The following is a 20421-nucleotide window of genomic DNA, read 5'->3' as shown; positions in this document are numbered from 1 at the left end:
ATGGGACGACGTACACTTGATAATCATTCATCCGCTTCTCCTTCTCATGTTACACCCACTTTAAAGGCGCAGATTTAGGAATTGGAGTTGCTCTTAAACTCACGTTCCTCCGGTGAGTAATGTACGATATTAATTTATGTACCGGTCTTCTACAAGTCATATAGATGTACCTTGTGCATCATTTGAGTCCTGCATAATTATGATCTGTTGGACGTCCCCATTTCATCTACCCCATTCACTGCAGTCTGTAGTGCTCTAGTTGTACTCCGGCATAAGCATTATTTCTCACGTGACTTTCCTTATCCCCGCTCCATTGTATCCCCAACTTGATATGCGATTAGTTATTTGATCTATCTGAAGATGCCCTAATCACCATGGATAAAAATGGCGACAAACTAATTCCCATCTGTTAATTTAACACTCGTTTGACTTGATACAAAATACATGTGAAACGAAGGGAGGGATGTAGTGGTGTTTCAGTTTTGGGGGAGGTTCCCCGCTCATCCAATGGGGAAGAAGAATGATGCACTTTCCGTTGTGTCACGTGCCCCCCCTCTCCACCCCATTTTGTCTTAGGACATGCACATTACACCGAGCTAACCTCACTTTGATACTCCAAAAAGTGACAACTGATAAGCAAGATATTGATAGCTGTATAAATACACGGATATTATAAGCGGTAAATATTTGCCTAAAGGATCCTGTTCCGATCTACACCCATTAACGCATATAGATGCATTGTCAGTGTATTAACCGGTGTATCTACACATTAGTTACGTATCACATGCATATACACATACCTCAAAACATAACAAACAATAATGATTCATATATAAAAAGACACATTCTTAAAAGTCATTCATCCACTTTTCATTCTGGAACTGTCTCGAGGACTCAAGATTACAAAATTCACACAAGTATAACCCTGACAAACCCCCTCCATATCACAAATTCCTTGTGACAAAGCCCTCTAGAATTCTTTCCCCCTTCTATCTAACCAAACGCATTGTCGTTACTTGTGGTTATAATTACCCCGCAACTGCCACTGAGACATAGTCGAGTCGTTCCCCTTCTCCCAGACGCAGTCCTCCTCTCCTCCTCCGCCGCACCGAGATATCGATAGCAGTATAAAGACACGTATATTATAAGCAGTAAATATTTGCCGGAAGGATCCTGTTCCGATCCGCACTCATTAACGCATAGAGATGCATTGACAGGGTATTGGCCGGTGTATCTTCACACTAGTTACGTATCACATGCACAAATCTCCAGAAATACCAGATGCACATGCCTCAGAACACAACAACAAATAATGGATTATACACGAAGAGAGACGTCCTTAAAAACCATTCATTCGCTTTTTTTACTTTGCATCCATTTTGACTGGCTCAAAATCGAGGGATTCCGCAGAAGAGTAACTCTACCAAACCCATTCCATATCATAAATTCCTTGTGACAAAACCCTGTAGGATTGTTTTCCCCTTCCATCTAACCGAACGCACCCCACTCCTACATGTGGTTATAATTACCCCGCAATTGCCACCGGGACATAAGTCGAGGAGCGTTCCCCTTCTCCCGAACGCAATCCTACTCTCCTCCGCCGCACCGCCACCAGGGCGACCGATCTCTCCGCCGCCGCCCCTTCCTCTACCACCTCCGGCAGACCAGCGCCCTCCGCCGCGCTCGCCGGCGACCCCTCCCACGCCTGTCCCGCGGGCCCTCCCCGCTGGCAGGAACCCTAGGACCACGAGATCCGTCCCCGCCGCCGTTGACCGGAGCTCACCCCCACCAGCGGGACAAGGGAACCGCACTGGGCTCGTCTCTTCCGTAACCCCGTCGCGACCCCTCCCCGAACCCTACCTCCTCCTCCCCGACCGAAGGCCCAAGGACACCGCCGCCCGCCTCCCTCTTCCGCCGCGACTCCGTCTGCCCCGTCGTCGTCCCAAGCAGGTACCCAGCCTCCCGTTCTGCTGTAACCTCCTCATCCTCCCCAACATCGTGGCCGGTTGCTGTACCGGAAATTAATGTCTTTTTTACCGCTCGTATCGAAATTTCCACGACCGCTGTGTTTTTCTGTTACATGATGAGTTGTTAGATTAGATGGGTGTCCGTTCTCGTAGCGGAAAATACATGTGTATGCGTACTTTCAAGAATGATCTAGGAAAGTGTTCTCTGAATATAGGCGGTGTTCTACCTATCTATCTCTATGCAGTTATCCAGATTGCGTTTTGTACCCTTTGGTAAGATTTGGTTTTTTTCTTTTGTCCCAAGCAAGTTGGGGCAGGCTAGATGGATACCGGGGCTGAGCTAGAGGTAATGTCACCCTGATGCATCATTTTAATGTGTGTCATAAATTTTTGAAGCAACGTTTTTTCTAAATAAATGCGTGTCTCTTTACTTCTAGCACAGATTGTCGGTCGCAATAGAAGATGATGTGTAAATACAAAAATGCTTATTATACATTTACAATGACGAAACAAAGGACATAATCACTTGAAAAAAAATGTCTTGTATTTCCAAATTCCGAAAATACATCATCAGACACCGAGGTTCAGTAGCCTACTTTAGATAAATACAAATTACACGTAAAATATGGAAAGTTGCCTAGCTGAATTGGGTTTATCCTAATTAGATTGAATGGGGGTTTGATCTACCGTCTGTTTGGCTACAAGTTCATAATCCTGGGGCAAAATTGATGCAAAAGTAACTAGAAAAATTTAGTGCCGAGCTGTGTGGGCGTTGGTGCAACACGCGTGGCGAAGGGAAGTGGAACAGGGAGGTGCGGTTCATGCGGGCGTGATGTTCTTGACTTCTCATTTTGCAGAAGCATGCACACGCCAAAATCAGAAGTAATTGATTGACCGATTGATTGTAATGGCCTAATGGGGTGCCTACTTGGGATGCTCTCTTGCACTCTCAAAACAGAAGAAAAAATAATTCATGGAGTCGTCATTATCTGGAGTTGTGCCCTTGTCTTGGCCTACGTCTATCAAGCGCATGCACCAGTTTACTGCTGTTGCGGGGTCGTATTCGACTATTCCTAGGTCACCTGTCCTATCCCAGTTCATCTCTGCAGATTTTCTTTCTCCATTCTTCCAAGAAACATAGATTCAAAGAAGATGAGCTATCTTTCAAGGTCTGCTATTTGTTTTACGTTTCTAGATTCCGTGCAACCATACAACGATCCTTGCTTCTATGAGATATAGCTCAAATGTGCTAGGTGAATCTGGCCTAGCTAAGCAATTTAAGACACTATTTTACTAATATTAAGACAAATTCTGTTGGCTCATATATACCACATATAGTTGCAACTAGCACCCGTCGTCATCCATTTATCTAGCCCAGCTAAGCTGTTTAAGCTAGCAATACAAACTCATACGAGAATGTTCACTAAGGTTGTAACTTCTCGTGGTAAGTGAAATTCTGTTTGCTCAAACAAAACATAATGAATTGCACCTGTCTTTATCTCATGAAGAAGGCCGCAGAGTGTTCCTATCAGATTCCTTGTCATATATTTTGACGGAACTTCAATAACACTAGAACATAATGTGTTGATGTGATAGAACGAACGTAAGCTTCTCCTGTGCAACCACTTCAGTGTTGTGGTTTTGAGAATGTACGACTCTTGATACAGTTCTGATGTTTCACATTCATTACAAATTAGATGCTTTTATTGATGCTTTTAGGAATTAGATGCTTTTATCCAGCTCTTTTCATTCATTCTTTCAGTGGTCAATCATATATAGTAATTATATCAACTGCAATTGCATGTCAACGAGTAATCTATGATCGTTGTCAAATAATATATAATTCCTTATATACTATCCCCCCTGTGTTCTAATTAATAGGTTGCAGATGAATCAGGCTGAGATCTCTGGTTTGGAATACACTGGCTTGCATGATACTCATGCTGGTGAAGAAACATATGCACCTGAATTTCCTCCAATGAATCAGGATCTATCCCAGAAAACCGAATTTGATGTGGTTATGGCAACTACAGCCATGCACAGTGGTTCTAGCAATTCCTATGCTTGCTTACATGGATATCAAGATACAGAGATGATGTCAGGAATTCAGGCCGGGAAGGAAGTTGTACTTGGCAGTATGCAACACCTTGAGGTTCAGCCAGATATAGATACTGTTAATATTTGTCTTTTGATGCAACTATTTATTCCATTTCCATGTATTGATCTTTTTTGGTTACTCGTTTTGGTTGGCATCAGGAGAGATTTTCTGATTCTGATGAAGAAAATTTGTCATCTAGCCCTGAAACTTCATCCACCACTAATTACGGTATACCCTGTAAAATGGTCACAACTCATAGCCAATGCTCGTGCTTTCTGTATGGGAGTCTGCTAATATTTTTTTGTGCAATTTCAGGTTACATGGAACAAAATTTGGAAAATATGTACAATGCTTTGGGTGAAATGGTATGTATCCTCCTCGCCTTATATAAAATTTTAATTTAATTCTAGATTACCTGGAGTAATTCGTATTATTAAATGCAGTTTGGGTTCTTCAGCAAGCTAGAAATTTGGTGACATGATCTATATGAAGTAGAACTGATAGTTCATATCTGTAAAACTTTCATTTGTTAAGTTACAGGTGCTCTTGGCCTACTAACATGGTTCAAATGTCTAGTTGGGTACTTTTATCATTCCTATTTGTTTTCTGTATTTGTAGGTTAATAAAGAAGGGGCGGTTGTGCTTAAACCTGACTTTGTGATGTGCGACATGGCCCTGCATCTTCAGCCTCACTTAATTTTTTCACCAGACTGGTTCAAAATTGAACATTCTGATTGTGATTCATATGAAGATGATAAGACAATAACTCTATATTGGGATGTTTGTGACATCATTTCCATTAATAGTCAATGGACTCAGAGTGTATGTAATTCTCTTTATCTTTTGTTTGTTACTTTCCGTTCTAATTTGTATAGCTTAATATCAGTTACCCTTTTAACCAGGTCATGTCTGCCTCTGTAACTCTCCTTATTAGACCCAGTGCAGAGGCCGAAAGTTCAGGTAATTACACTGGGCATTCTGGTCTTTTTATCGTATCCCAGATTTAGTATGCTTTCACTGTGTTCCAATGATAAATGACATCTCGGGCTAATGTATGATGCATGCAAGGCATGACATAAAGCCGTGTTGGTTTATGGGGTGTGTTTTGTTGTTAATTTAGAATTTATCAGTATTGCAGGTCTTTTGTTCATCTGAAAAAGTTAAATAACATCAACTGGACAACAGTTTATTTGTTTGATTAGTATCGGTCCATTACTTAATATTTGTCGAGCTCCTTATTAATTTCCTTTTTTTCCTTGGCAGAAAAGGTGTTATGCAATAGTAAGATTATACAAATAGCACACACATTTGACTCCTACCAACCAAAAGATTGATTGCATGCGCATAGTACTTTTGAATAGGAAGGCAAATGGCGCTGGGAAGACTGGTCCATTGCATGTCTCTCTTGACTGTCCGCCTGTTAAGAAACTAATGGACTAATGCAAAACGTTCACAAAAAAAGTACTAGACTCTCTTCGCTGGGAAAAGCAAGTGGTGTATTAGCGTGAGATGGTTGCAAGCCGCCCTCTTGTTGTTGGCTCCGTGTCCACATCTTTGTATCCATGTGGGCAGCGGTTGTGCATGTATTAGCATAAGATGATAGCAAGCCGCCCTCTTGTTGCTTGCTCCGTGTCCACATCTTCGTGTCCATGTGGGCAGTGGTTGTGCTGTTGTTATCATCAAGTTTCATTTGGGGCAGGGTCTACGTGTGTAGGGCCCACCCTGCATCAACCATACAGCCATACCGTCTACTAGAGGAGCCTAGAGAAACGGTCATCTATTTGTCCTACGAAGTTAAAGATTTAATTGATTTCTTAGAGATATTAGTGGTTTCCTTGCTCCTCCATAGGAGTTGTTTCCTTGATCCTCAAGTCGGTTTAAGCCAGGTATATGATGCATGGGCGTCTGGTTCATTCAATAAACATGCCAGAATTACAGATCACTCTCCCACTATTTTGTTTCTCTAACCCCTGCTGCTAATTGGCCCCTTGGTTCTCTATCTTCTGCTTCTAACCGGAACCTCGGCCTCCTACCAATGGCAAGAAGGCAGGAGGTTCCAGACCTTGTCCTCATGTTGAGCACCCCTGCAACCCAAGAGCAACTCTAGCAGATTCCCCTAAAAATCCTATAACTCCCTCCATAATTTCATTATTGGGAGTTTGAGCACTCTAGCAGATCCCCTAAAAGAGATAAACTCCCCAAGAACCATCCATGCCTCTTCCTGCCACTTGATATTCCGTGCCTGAAGTTTCACCTATCCTCACCGCCGTCGTGCCCTGTTCACAAATGCATACATGAATAATTTAATAAGTTAACAAAATATGAATTGAATGTTAATATTGCGAGGTTTTGATATCCTTTGGCGTTTGCGTATGTAGAACTAACTTTTTCGTCCTTCTGTACTCTATAGATCCTATTAGAGTGGAATTTATTCTTACAGATCCACAGTGGCCTCGAAAACAAGAGAAGATTTGTCATATGGCATTAAGATATCGTGACATCTGGAACAACACTCCATCGTAAGCTTCAAGCTGATGTTATGGTTTATGTCTGATCTTTTATTCATTTATGTGTTGTTTCCAGTCAATTCACATTTCTGACCACATCATTGCATTACACATTAATTTTTGTTATTTTCCCCTCCTATCGAGCCACAGATAGCATCATGCAAATACTAATGCTGATTATTAAACCATGTAAATTGGGCTGTTAAACATGTGCCAGTGAAAAATGCTGGCCACACTTCCATATCTTAGGAAGACTAACTTGTAGATTGAGTTCAGAACTTTGGATCTCATATTTAAGCCATAACCACCAGATATGGAGAAAAATGATAATATGTTTGCTTGATACCGATTTCAGATATTACTGTTAAGTGCTAATAATATATGGGGGTGCGTCATATGAGATATTACTGTTAAGTGTTAATAATATATGATTTTAATCATATTGTAGAGAGTAGACCATGCACTTTAAATCACTATATGAAACAGTTATATTGTGATTGTTATTCTTTACTGAAGAACTCATGAAATTAGACATGCTTCAAATGCTGGTAAGTTGGGTTATTTCAGCTTAGGGTTTGGTTATGAATGCATTTTTCTGTTTGTCTGGGGTTTGGATATGGATATCAAGTCTTAAAGGTGGACATAGATTGTGATGGAGGGATCAAGAGATAATAGATGATTTTGGCAGAAAAGTTCTTATCCCATCGGACTTGTCACATATTTGCCAGATTTCATAGTTGGACTGTTTTGCTATATATGTATCTTTTTTTACACTTCTAATGTGCAGTTTGCTCTGAGTTACAAAATATGTATGCTTTTGTAACTATGTTCTTACGCAATGGCATGCCACTGCCAGAGAGGATTTTGCATTGGAGAACCGGAGCACCGACCCAAGTTTATTTTTCCCGAAACAATATTTTTCTGGGTATGTTGCACTTCCGTCACCATCTGAACTATCTAGAAGCATTCAGGAGCATATGGCACTACAATTAGCTTCTGTCATGTAGAAACAATGTTATGGCTATGCATGTTTTTATCCATTGTACTAGTTTCACCTATTATCTTCTTATGTCTTTCGTTATCTCCAAGTTTTTAGATCTCAGTTTTGACAGCGAGGAGCTCGCTAAGCTACTTAAAGCATAGCTATTATGTATAATGTTTTGTTATTTTAATAGATAAATAATTAATATGTACACTACATGAATCATGCAAGCAAGTTTTGACACAATATCATGATAGGGACAATTTTCTTCAGACTAAATAGTAAATTCTCCCTCTGTTCCAAAATATAAGGCGTATTAGTTTTTTTAAAGTCAAACATGTGGATGTTTGACCATGTTTAAAAATATCAATATCTACATTACCAAATTTGTATCATTAGATCCATCACGAAAAGTATTTTCATTTATTTATTTATTTTGTATTATAGATGCCGTTATTTTATTCTATAATCTTGGTCAAACACACACAAGTTTGACAAAGAGAGTAGTAATCACTAAGAAATATATTTATTAAAAAGTGTCAAAAAAGAGAAACAAGTTTTTTGATAGTTTTGGCAAAGAGAGTATAGATGTATTGAGGCCTGTAATGAAGTTTATTTTCAAATTTAGCTTGTAGTTTTGGCAAAAGGTACTTAGATGGAATAGCAGGGCAGTCACTAGCGAGCTGAAACAAATCAGAGCTTTTTGAAGCTATACTGCAGCGCAACTGTAGCGGGACATTGAAGCATTGTTTAGCGATTAGGGTTCTACAGACCAATAATGCTAATATTGCTAGCTATTTATAACCTTAATAATATTTGAACTTGAATCGAGTGTGTACCGTGATCTTTATTTTGTTCTTGCTATGCTAAAACTTGTCCCGCTGTTCGTGTTAATTGTTTCAGCATTGACGACTTTGAAGACGTTATCTATCCTAAAGGAGATCCGGATGCTGTTTCTATTAGCAGCAGAGATGTTGATTTGCTTCTACCTGAGACATTTGTCAATGACACAATAATTGACTTTTATATCAAGTAGGTTGAACCTTTCATTGCTGTCTGCACAATCATCCTTTATTTTATAGCCTTAGTTGTTAAATGGTGCTGTCCAATTACACTTTTTGTGCTGTTGCAATTGCTATTGTAATATTTCTGATTGCTATTGAAATATTTGTAGATCTGACCACCTGCTTTGCTACATGCAGATGCAGATACAGTTCTGTATTTATGTTTTCTTAAGTTGTTTATGATATGAAATCTTCTTTATCGTTTTGAAGGTTACTTACCAAATCAGTTACCTGTGAGCTGTGAAACAAATGTATCCCGCAATCCTGTGAAAGCTACAGTAACCACATGGATCTGCTCGTTTCATGCATTGCATGGACAGTAATTTTTGTGAATAACAATGTGACACAGTTCTCATGGACAACTATCATAGTTGTTGGCTCTGAACAAAATCTGATTTCATCATCGATTTAAATATCATGAAAGATGAATTTCTGTTTCTGATGTGTTCACTTACCATTCTTTATTATGTGCCTGCTAACTTCACATTTCTCTGGAGTGCATTTTACTCATTTGTAATTACAACTATGCTTTGATTTTCTTATTTGCAGATACTTAAGCACAAGAATGAAGACCACAGAGAAGTGCAAGTTCCACTTCTTTAATAGCTTCTTTTTTCGCAAGCTGGCTGATCTTGACAAAGATCAAGGGAGAGCTCCAGAGGGTAGATCAGCTTTTTTACGTGTCCGCAAGTGGACCCGAAAAATAAACATATTTGCGAAGGATTTTCTATTTATTCCAGTGAACTTCAGGCAAGGAACTTGTCCACTCTTTTTATTGTTAAATTGATAATTTTTATGCACTGTTAATTATGTTTCTGCATTGCAGCTTGCATTGGAGCTTGATTGTTATTTGTTATCCTGGAGAAGTGGAAACATCTGAAGGTGCGATAAATTAAAGCTGGTACTTTTAACATTTTTGTGGATTAGTGTTTTACTTTCCCGTTGTTTTGCTTCAGAAGGTGAAGCAAAAAAACATGGTAAACTTCCATGTATATTACATATGGATTCTCTTAAAGGAAATCACAGTGGACTGAAAGACATTATTCAAAGGTAAGCCCATTTCTGGAAGAGTGATATCTTGTGCTGCTTTTGTGCAAAGTAGTTTATTTTAGGATGCACTATCAGATTTTTGAAACTTTGACCACATATGCTCTTGAGGATTTTCAGATAAAAAATGGACACTATAGTTACCAGAAGCACATTTATATAATTATATTATTGTTAATATCTTTTGATCTAGGTAATGTCAAAGGCATCTCTTGTAGACCACATCAATGCCTGAAACATCTTATTTGGAAGTATATAATAACTGAAAGTGCAAACAGTCAATGACATTTTTTGCACTTCATTTTTACAAATATCTGCTGAGTTTGTCTCTTTCTGGTGCAGTTATCTATGGGAAGAGTGGAAGGAAAGGCACCCTGAATCAGCATTAGATATTTCAGACAAATTCTTAAACCTGAGATTCGTCTCCCTTGAGGTTTGTGAACATCAGCTTTTAGTATCAAGTCTCGTGTGTCTCTGTAAAATTGTCGAGTACTTCTATATTTAATGCCAATTTCTGACTTCCACTAGTTCTGAGAACCATTTGATGTTGATGTTGTGAAGAGGGCAAGCACTGAAAGAAACCCTACCCCTTGTTATTTCATTTCATGAGTGATCTATAAATCAAGGAGCTCTTTTTAAATTGCATTGCCAATTGCACTCACCAATCATGGAGAGCTATAGATGGTAGCTGCCTAGCTGGTGTGGTTATTTATTGAGGGTATTTAGCCAAAGTGTTAATCGGGTAAAAATGTTAAGGTTTGAAATTATTAACAAAATCTTCTTATCCATTAGATTTTAAGGTTTGAATCTAAAATTTACAAAAAAATCTTTGCCAAAATCCTGACATGATGCCCGTCTTGGCTTGTTGCCAATTTTTTGATGAGCTTTTGTTTGCGTCTGCATTTTAGCTTTCGCTTATCCCTTGCTAATCTGTGGCCAACCAAACAACAAATTCAGCGCAAATTGCGGCACACACACACACACCCTCCCACCCATGCACGCACAAAAAATAAATGGCCGATGAACATGTAATAGGCAATACAACAACAACAGCAACAACAACAACAACAACAACAACAAAGCCTTTAGTCCCAAACAAGTTGGGGTAGGCTAGAGGTGGAACCCATAAGATCTCGCGACCAACTCACGGTTCTGGCACATGGATAGCAAGCTTCGACGCACCCCTGTCCATGGCTAGTTCTTTGGTGATGCTCCAATCCTTTAGATCTCTCTTTACGGACTCTTCCCATGTCAAGTTCGGTCTATCCCGACCTCTCTTGACATTATCAGCATGCTTTAGCCGTCCATTATGCACCGGGGCTTCTGGAGGCTTGCGCTGAATATGCCCAAACCATCTCAGACGATGTTGGACAAGCTTCTCTTCAATTGGCGCTACCCCAACTCTATCTCGTATATCATCATTCCGGATTCGGTCCTTCCTTGTGTGGCCACACATCCGCCACACCTAGCTGTTGCACATGTCCCCTTTTAGTCGGCCAACACTCATCGCCATACAATATTGCGGGTCGAACCGCCGTCCTATAGAACTTGCCTTTTAGCTTTTGTGGCACCCTTTTGGCACAGAGAACGCCAGAAGCATGGCGCCACTTCATCCATCCGGCTTTAATTTGATGGTTCACATCTTCATCGATATCCCCATCCTTTTGCAACATTGACCCCAAATAACGGAAGGTGTCCTTCTGAGGTACCACCTGCCCATCAAGGCTAACATCCCCTCCTCCTCGTGCTTAGTAGTACTGAAAGCGCACCTCATGTACTCGGTCTTAGTCCTACTAAGTCTAAAACCTTCCGATTCCAAGGTTTGCCTCCATAATTCCAACTTCCTGTTGACCCCCGTCCGACTATCATCGACTAGCACCACATCGTCCGCAAAGAGCATACACCATGGGATATCTCCTTGTATATCCTTTGTGACCTCATCCATCACCAAGGCAAAAAGATAAGGGCTCAAAGCTGACCCTTGATTTAGTCCTATCTTAATCGGGAAGTCATCAGTGTCGCCATCACTTGTTCGAACACTTGTCACAACATTATCGTACATGTCCTTGATGAGGGTAATGTACTTTGCTGGGACTTTATCTTTCTCCAAGGCCCACCACATAACATTCCGCGGTATCTTATCATAGGCCTTCTCCAAGTCAATGAACACCATATGCAAGTCCTTCTTTTGCTCCCTATATCTCTCCATAAGTTGTTGTACCAAGAAAATGGCTTCCATGGCCAACCTCCCAGGCATGAAACCAAATTGATTTTTGGTCACGCTTGTCATTCTTCTTAAGCGGTGCTCAATGACTCTCTCCCATAGCTTCATTGTATGGCTCATCAATTTAATTCCACGGTAATTAGTACAACTCTGAACACCCCCCTTGTTCTTGAAGATTGGTACTAATATACCCCGGCTCCATTCTTCTGGCATCTTGTTTTCTCGAAAAATGAGGTTGAAAAGCTTGGTTAGCCATACTATCGCTATGTCCCCGAGGCCTCTCCACACCTCAATGGGGATACAATCAGGGCCCATTGCCTTGCTTCCTTCCATCCAATTTAAAGCTTCCTTGACCTCCGACTCCTGGATTCGCTGCACAAAACGCCTGCTAGTATCATCAAAGGAGTCGTCCAGATCAATGGTAGAGCTCTCACTCTCCCCATTGAACAGCTTGTCAAAGTACTCCCGCCATCTATGCTTAAAGATATTAAATTGCAGACTCTCTGTTTTTGCTGGAATTGCAGTCCCGGGATTGCTTTTCTAATGGGTTAGGAGTTTCTGTTAACTATCTCTGTGGGCTAGTTTGTTTGGCTTGTTAAGCTTAGCCAGTCCAACACCTTCATTTGTTGATATAACTCACAAGGTTGCAATGTATATCGCTATACATGCCTACAAAACAAAGAATTTTCTTTTATATCGTATGCATGCCTACCGAACATTTTTTTCATTTCATTTGTCAATATCTTTTTTCTGATAGTGATATAGCTTTGTTCTATTTGTCCGTCCAGCTTCCTCAGCAAGATAACTCATTTGACTGTGGCTTGTTCTTGCTCCATTATGTGGAACGCTTTCTGATGGATTATCCCAGTGACTTTAACCCTTTGAAGATATCAATATTCTCAACCTTTGTAAGTTCTAATTAATTATTTTCTTAAATTTTGATGTTGTTATGTTTGGGTGCCCAGCTCCCTATTGCATTACCAGCGTACATTTTTTTTTTCTGTTTATGTAATTTTGTTTATTTTCCTTCAATAAATGCTAGTTTTTGTGTTATAGTGAACACCATGCAAATTGTGTATATTTTTGTACATAATCACTAATGGAGAAACTATCATAGATTAATTTATTCTAGCTATAATTCACGCGTGCATTCGTCTGTTAGAATTTTTTTGATGAAAAGTCAGGGAAAACCGCACAGCACCTGTTCCTATTTCTCCCAAGATTGTAGCTACTCGCTTTTATCTTCACCTTAGTCAATTTGCCAGAGTTACTTATGGCCTGACCATCTCTATTTGCATTTGAGCAACTTGCTACCTGTAATCTCAAAAAATAAGAGGAATTGGTGTATGGTACTTGCTGGAGTTAGGATTCATATTTCTGCAAATATGGTTGCCCTTATTAGTCAAGAAATTAAACGTAGACTCGTGCTATCCATTATAAAGCATAGGTTGTAAGTCGAATTGAACATTGAAGTTGTTGGGCATTAATCAAAGTTTGAAGTACGGTGGAATTTTGCACCATGTCAAAAGTACAGTTGCTGGGTTATGAAAGTTACAGCTTAAAACATGGATGGGCTGTTTGCTGCCATACGGAATTGTTGGGAGCTTGGGGCACACTTCCCAATTAAAATATGGGGATGAATATGATGTGAGCGCTCTTTAGTTTTGATCCCATATTTTCATCCTCAGTTGGAGTAGCAGGTGACTGAAGTTTAAGTTGATGTCTCTCTGTTTGAGTAATCTTCACACCTCTCATTTTGGATATTTTGGTAACCCCATATTGTAATGCTTGATGTACTTTTCAGCTCAGTGATGGTTGGTTTGAACCTGCTGAAGCTTCTATGAAGCGTTCATTGATCCGGAAGTTAATCCAGGAGCTAGTGACAGAACCTTCTAAAACTTTTCCGGAATTTATCTGTGGTAGCGAGGAGTTTGACGAAAGCTATCTAGAAAGTGAAAATGCTGAACATGAAGCAGCTAGGGAGTTCCTTGCTCAGGGGTGCGCTGCTGGTGAATCTGACTCTCTTTGCCAAATTTCTGGAACAAAGCAACAATCCACATCCGTCTGCTTTAATGATTCTGGAAATGGGCTACCTGTTTCTGGATGCATTTTAGAGACTGAAGGGGTTACAACATTTTCTGTACAAGACATGCAGGTATAATTTTTGCTAATGGCTAGTACTCTTGGCGTTTCAATTGATTGGTACTAGTAATCAGCCTGTTGAACTTGTTTCCTAATGCCATTTTGTACCTTTTGTTGTTCTCCATTATTATTGTTAGGTTTGTCCACCTGACAATGATATTGCCGACTACATGCCAAGCCAGGGTGTGGAAACTGAGCCACCTCTTGCGGATTATGATAATAATCCTTACCTGAGATTATGTCCCGCAGAAGGTGCTGAAGCGTTGAAGGATGATGGTTGTGTGGTACAAGATCAGGACACTTGTGAGGAATCCATGCTGGATTGTTCGCATAATAACCAGACAATTTCCGGCCAAATTGAAGTTACAGTGCATGATATTATGGATTCCAAGTGTGTCTCTTTCTGTGCTAACTCTGAGGCATTGGCCTACAAAGAATGTAGTTTAGAAACAAACATAAATGAAGTTGTGGATGATTGCTGTGATGGTTCCGGAGATATGCATCCTGTCGTGATGTCTAATGCCAGAGCCATGGAAGTTGACATTGCACCTGATCCAGCAAGCACCAAAGATGAAGCTGACAATGACAGATGTAATCTTCCTGATGTCTCGGGATCTGTTGTGGCTGGTGATATAGAAATGAATACTTCTGAGCATTCTTTAGAAAGAAACATTGTTGAAGTTGAGGAGGCCAAGGGTGATATTTCTGTGGACATGTCTTCACTCGTGGTATGTGATTTGAACAATGATATTGCTGAGCAGTCTTCACTCGTTGTATGTGATTTGAATAACGATGTTGCTGAGCATTCTCCTGCAACAATTACTGTCAAATCCGAGGACGCGAAACATGAAGATACTTCTGTGGATCTCGAGGTAGAAGAAGATATCGAAGTTGGCATGGAGGAAACTTGCGAAGCTGCGGTTAAAATCAATGATGGTGAGCAGCATTCCAAAGAGGGAAACATTGACAGCAGTGCTATCAGCGACAGCTCTATTCCCCATGAGTCGAAAGAGGGAGAGACTAGCGCCATTGTGGCTGGTGACAGTAAAGATGGGAGCGATGAAGCTCATGCCGACAGTGTGGATGCACACGGTAACTTAGGACCAGCAGCAGGCGAGGCAGTTAAGCATATCGATAATGAGATGCCTGACATAGATAATGTCTCCTGCGCGAAGAATGAAAGAGTTTCCGAGGACAAACCCTGCGGTGCTAAAAGGCCTCTTCCGGATAGCATCTCCAAAGATCAGAAGATGGAAGTTCCTGAGCTGCCAGACTTGGATAGCACCTCCTGTGTGAAGAATGAAGCGATCAGCAAGGAGAAACCAAATGAAGCAGTCGGCGAGGAGAAACCAAATGTAGCAGTCGACGAGGACAAATCCTGGGAAGCTAAAAGGCCTCTTCCCTCAAGCACCTCTGAAGACCAGACCATGGAGGTTTCGGAGGGCATGTGCTCAGAGAAAGACGTCGAGTCCACCGCAGAGAAGCAAGAGCATCGCCAGAAGCGTCGCAAGGTCCTCCCGCCGACGACGTCGGCAACAGAAAGGCGACAAACGAGGAGCTCCTCGATGCCACGGAATGTGGATTAGAAAAAATCAGGCCGGTGTAGCAACCCGCTAGTTGTCCTTCCTTTGCACAATTGTTACTTGTCTGAAACAGGTGACATGCTCTCTCTTATGGATTCGACAGACCTCTTGTATGATATAGTTAGCTGCCTGACTGACCGAGCCTGTTTGCTACCTTTTGGGGTTCGCCTGAATTTAGGTGTTAATATTGCCGCCCAACGTTGTTGCATGTTATTATTATTACACTACTCAGTTTAGCAAGATGAAATGGTTGTATGCCTATTTCCTTCTCTTTGTAATGGAATGGTTGCATTCCAAGATGAAATGGTTGTATGCCTATTTCCTTCTCTTTGTAATGGAATATACTCGAGAACCGAACATAAAGATTGGAACAACCGACTGTTACTTCAAAATATAAGTACACCATTTCAAAATTCATTTCGGTTTTTTAAATGTGGTAGTTTAATCTTATAGTCCCAGTAATGAGGAGCTTGCGTACGCGACCATGCTGCAAGAGTAGGGCACGTGTAAATGTCCAATTTGATCAACTTGTAACTATTTATACTGTTTTGCATTCGTTTCGAAAGAACGAAATGCATTTCCACTTGACACAGTGATGCAGATGCCCAGGGGTCAGATGTCTATTGAAAAAGAAGAAACACATTAACACTCTGTTGGACTCATTGTGTAGAAGGAAGACCCTCCATTCTGAATTATTTATCGAAATCGTAGAAATGGATAAAAATAGATGCATTTTCTGAATTATTTATCAAATCGTAGAAATGGATGCATTTAAAACTAAAACACTAGATACATTCATTTCTACAATAAGCGTACATAGATCTACATTTTATATTTTTTTTCTTGCTTGGTTCATTAACTCGACGCCACGGACGGCCACGTCTTGGCGACCAGAAGCAGGGGCGCCTTGAGGCACACGGAGAGGCCGTACAGCTCGCTCATGTCCACCGGCGGCGTCCTCCTCCCGCCGTGGCCGGGCACCTCCCAGTCGAAGCCATGCACGAGGCTCGCCAGCGCCAGCGCGTTGGACAGCATGGCGAACTCCACCCCGGGGCAGCCCCTCCTCCCGCCGCCGAAGGGCAGGAACGAGAAGCCCCGCCCGGCGCCGCCGCCGAGCTCGTCCCCGACGAACCTCTCCGGCGCGAACTCCTCGGCGCGGGGACCCCACGTTGCCGGGTCGCGGCCGATGGCCCAGGCGTTGATCAGGACTCGGGTGCCCGCCGGCACGTCGTGGCCCTGCAGCCGGGTGTCCTCCACCGTCTCCCGCGGCAGCAGCAGCGGCGCCGGCGGGTGGAGCCGCAGGGTCTCGTTGACCACCGCCTTCAGGTACGGCAGGCGCGGGAGGTCGGCCTCCGTGACGACGGCGCCGGGGACGACGGCCGCGCGGGCCTCGGCCTGGAGCCTGCGCATCTCGTGCGGGTGGTTGATGAGCTCCGCCATCGCCCGCTCCAGCAGCGCCGAGGTCGAGGCCGTGGCGGCGGCGAGCACGTCCAGGATGATCGACTTGATGCTGTCCGTGCCCAGCTCGCCGGCGTCCAGCATCACGTCCACGAAGTCCTCCTCGTGCACGGTGGCGGAGTCCGCACGGCGGCGCTGGCGGTGGTCGGCGATGACCCGCTCCAGCAGCCCGTCCATCTCCTCGAAGACGCGCTTGGCCCTCCGCTCCAGCCCCGTCACCGTGTCCACCCATCCCAGCCACGGCACCGACTCCCCCATCGGCACCGTGCCGAGGAGCTCCTCCATCTCGCCGAACGCCTTCTTCAGCCTCGCGCCGTCGCCGCCGCCTTCCTCCACCCCGCAGCCCGCGCCGCCGAGCGTGCAGCGGGAGATGACCGCGTTGGAGTAGACGACGAGGCTGTCGCTCAGGTTCACGACACCGCCGGCGCGGCGGACGCGGTCGAGGAGCGCGGCGGCCTCCTGCGCCCGGACGCGGCCGAGGGAGGCGACGCGGCGCGCGCTGAGCATGTGGACGGCGCAGACGCGGCGCGCCTGGCGCCAGTGCTCGCCGTAGGGCGCGAAGCCGATGCCGCCGTTGCCGTAGTAGAAGCGGTCGACCATGAGGAGCCTGGGGCGGCCGGCGAAGTCCACGTCGCGGGTCTTCATGGCCTCCTCCGCGGCGGCCGCGGAGGACGCCACGACGGTGGACACGCGGCCGAGCCGCAGGTGCATGACCGGGCCGTGGGACGCGGCCAGGGACCGGAGGCTCCGGTGCGGCAGGCTCCCGAGCAGGTGGAGGTGGCCGACGACCGGCAGGCCCCGCGGCGACGGGGGCAGCCGCAGCCGCGGCGCATTGCTGCTGCTGCGCCTGGTGGAGAAGGAGACGAGGAGGGTGATCACCACGAGAAGGAAGGCGAGGACGACGGTGATGAGCACCGGCGAGTCCAACGGCGCGACAACCATTTCTGCTGCAACCATCCTGGCTAGCTTGTGTCGCGTCGCGTGTACCCAAGCTTAGCCACTAGTACTTGTACTTGTTAGAAGCTCGTGCGTTGCCACGTCGTGTCGTACGTGACATATACGGCGCCACTAAAAGAGATATCCTCTACACGTAACACAAGAGGCACATACATATTAAGCACGAGTGAACGTGTTGTTTTCAGCCATCACACAGCATATATACTTTTCTTCCTCGCCGCACGAATTGCTGTCAAACTTAAGTAGCACCGTCGGGATAACCCGGGTAGACTCGTCAAGCCTCCTCCTTCATTTCCAGTCCAAAGAATATGAACATATATAGTTTACTAAGGTCCAAGTCTTCTAGCTGGCTAGCCTGCGCCTATCGGCTAGAGGACCAGGCGGCCATCCCTCTGGTCGGCCAGTCAACCCCTGCCGGCTAGAGTCGAGGCGATTACCTCTTCTGGGCTGGCCTGGTCCAGCCAGCCGGCTAGGAACGAGGCGTCCGCGCCCAAGCCGGCCAGCCAAGCAGGCTAGTCGGCCGAGGATCACAAGTCACATCAAATCGTAGGTCAGGATGAGACCTTACAATTAAAGGTAGCTACGCGTCAGCAAAGGTACTGGATCGGGGCGTCCGGCAGGTACGAGCGTCGGCTGCCACGCCGCTGACCTACCCCGGCTCTGATCCATCACCTAGCATAGTGTCGGACCGTCACACTCCCACTCCATTACTGTACTCGGCGTGGGGAACAGTGGAGGCGGTTGTACTACCTGCCCATGACGAATCTCTCTGGACGACGCTCGACGTACTTCGCGTGCTCGGCGTCAACCTTACGCGAGAGCTTCATTGGCCAGCCGGCGGGTCCCACTGCCAATCGAGACCATGCAGCCGGCGGGCCCCTCAAACGACAAGATAAGACTCTAGTGGCCCCCTGGCCAGCCGGAGAGGTTGCCAGTCGGGTCCCACACTTGTACCCTTTATCCATACTGTAGGCCGGCGGGTTCGTCTATAAAACCCCCCGGTTGCCCTCCATGCAGGGGGACCGATCATTCCACGGACGAACAACACTACACACTCACCAACCACATAGAGACGAGCCGGCTGCTCCCCTCTTCCTCCTCCCAACACAGCTCCAGGAGCAACTCTATACTCGGTTTATACACATCAAACACTCCGGCAGGACTAGGGGTCTTATCTATACGGAGAGCCGTGAACCTGGGTACATCGTGCATTCCATGCTTGTACCAACCTCGTTCCCAGCGCCCTCCTTTGTCCCTTCGGTTCTCACCGACTTTAGCCTACCTATGGCATATGTTGTGAGTACTCATGGACATTTGGCGCCCACCGTGGGGCCGATCGCGGCATCGGCTGGCTTTACGCGCTGGGCCGCATCGCATCGAGATCAGTTTGCATGCCCGTGGAGCCCGCTTTCGACGAGGCAACGCCGATGATGATCGACGTCCCCGTCCGCCACGCGGATTCAGACGAAGATTCTGATGACGAGGCGCTTCCTAGCGTCGTCGTCGCTGCTATGGAGAACCTCATCGTTCTCTTCAGTGACCTGCGTCTCAACGACGGTCCGCGCTACTACGGCGAGGACTTCGACGTTGAGGCGCTCTGCGTCAGCTTCAGCAGGATCTCTATCGCCGAGACGCCTGTCCATGACATATATCCCAGCAACGTCCTCGTCTTTGACGGCCCTCCGCCGTCGGTGGGATGCTTCACCCCATACCACGTTGCTGCCGTCTCCAACGTCATGGAGGTGATGGTTATCGGTGCTGGCACCAGCACAGCTCATGGCAAAGCGTCAGCAGACGCTGGTGAGCCTACTGCTGCCACCTCAGATACTCTTCGGGACGCCATCGCCGGCCTGAAGACACCCGTCGCCGCTTCCGCAAACCCTACTGACGCCCGGGCCTCACTGGAGGAGGCTCGCAAGCGTATCTTGGAGGAGGGCATCGCCGTCGCCTCGGCAAAGCGTCGGATGGAGGCCACGTAGCGCGAGTATAACTCCGCATACGGTCCCACTCCGATTTTCGAGGCCCCTAGCTGGCTTGGATTGGTCCGCAGCCACGACCGGTTCATTGCCGAAGTCCTAGGTGGCGATCTGTCCACCTACGAGACCCGTGCAGCCAACATGCGAGCGGCGCAGGCGGCCATGGAGGAGATGGCGAGCCTGGAAGGCGAGGAGCGCGCTTTCCAGGAGAAGCGGGTCAAGGATCTGCTTGACGCCGCCAACCAGCAACACGCTCGGCTTGACCCTGGTCAAGCCCAGTCAGAGTCTCCGGGACCCAACCCTAGAGCACGCCGCAACCCTAGCGGTCAGCATCATGCGGAAGGATCATCCTCGCATCGCCCCTTCGGCTGGAGGGGTGAGGGAAGCCAAGACCGACGCTCCCAGCGCCAGAGCGA

The 20421-nt window shown here is 45.1% G+C and overlaps 2 protein-coding genes across 3 annotated transcripts; one reads left to right on the top strand and one right to left on the bottom strand.

Moving 5' to 3' along the window:
• The first annotated feature begins 1562 nt into the window (after nt 1-1562).
• LOC123394927 lies at nt 1563-15875 on the top strand. Of its 2 annotated transcripts, none has more exons than XM_045089812.1 (16): nt 1563-1950; nt 3856-4119; nt 4224-4293; nt 4381-4430; nt 4684-4887; nt 4968-5025; nt 6476-6584; nt 7429-7497; nt 8458-8586; nt 9168-9368; nt 9445-9500; nt 9575-9668; nt 10008-10098; nt 12678-12797; nt 13694-14044; nt 14169-15875. In XM_045089812.1, the coding sequence occupies exons 2-16, from the start codon at nt 3856-3858 to the stop codon at nt 15615-15617; spliced, it is 3315 nt and encodes a 1104-aa protein (XP_044945747.1). In that variant the 5' UTR covers nt 1563-1950; the 3' UTR covers nt 15618-15875. The 2 variants fall into 2 exon arrangements, with proteins under 2 accessions (XP_044945747.1, XP_044945748.1); XM_045089813.1 differs by having other exon boundaries at nt 1834-1950; nt 3849-4119.
• A 453-nt stretch (nt 15876-16328) lies between these two features.
• LOC123394928 ((+)-menthofuran synthase-like) lies at nt 16329-18077 on the bottom strand. The gene has a single exon (XM_045089815.1). The coding sequence runs from the start codon at nt 18027-18029 to the stop codon at nt 16470-16472; it is 1560 nt and encodes a 519-aa protein (XP_044945750.1). The 5' UTR covers nt 18030-18077; the 3' UTR covers nt 16329-16469.
• Between the last annotated feature and the right edge of the window lie 2344 nt (nt 18078-20421).

Source organism: Hordeum vulgare, chromosome 5H (assembly GCF_904849725.1).
Source record: "Hordeum vulgare subsp. vulgare chromosome 5H, MorexV3_pseudomolecules_assembly, whole genome shotgun sequence".
NCBI classification, from domain to species: Eukaryota; Viridiplantae; Streptophyta; class Magnoliopsida; order Poales; family Poaceae; genus Hordeum; species Hordeum vulgare.
The sequence above is the reverse complement of the archived record's forward strand: the minus strand, read 5'-3'. Positions and strand labels throughout refer to the sequence as shown.

Bases quoted from the DNA above. Each gene is read 5' to 3' on its own strand.
- LOC123394927 (XM_045089812.1), top strand. From the start codon at position 3,856: ATGAATCAGGCTGAGATCTCTGGTTTGGAATACACTGGCTTGCATGAT. The intron at 9,669-10,007 runs GTAAGCCCATTT...TTTCTGGTGCAG, and splicing joins CTGAAAGACATTATTCAAAG to TTATCTATGGGAAGAGTGGA. The intron at 10,099-12,677 runs GTTTGTGAACAT...TTGTCCGTCCAG, and splicing joins TGAGATTCGTCTCCCTTGAG to CTTCCTCAGCAAGATAACTC.
- LOC123394928 (XM_045089815.1), bottom strand. From the start codon at position 18,029: ATGGTTGCAGCAGAAATGGTTGTCGCGCCGTTGGACTCGCCGGTGCTC.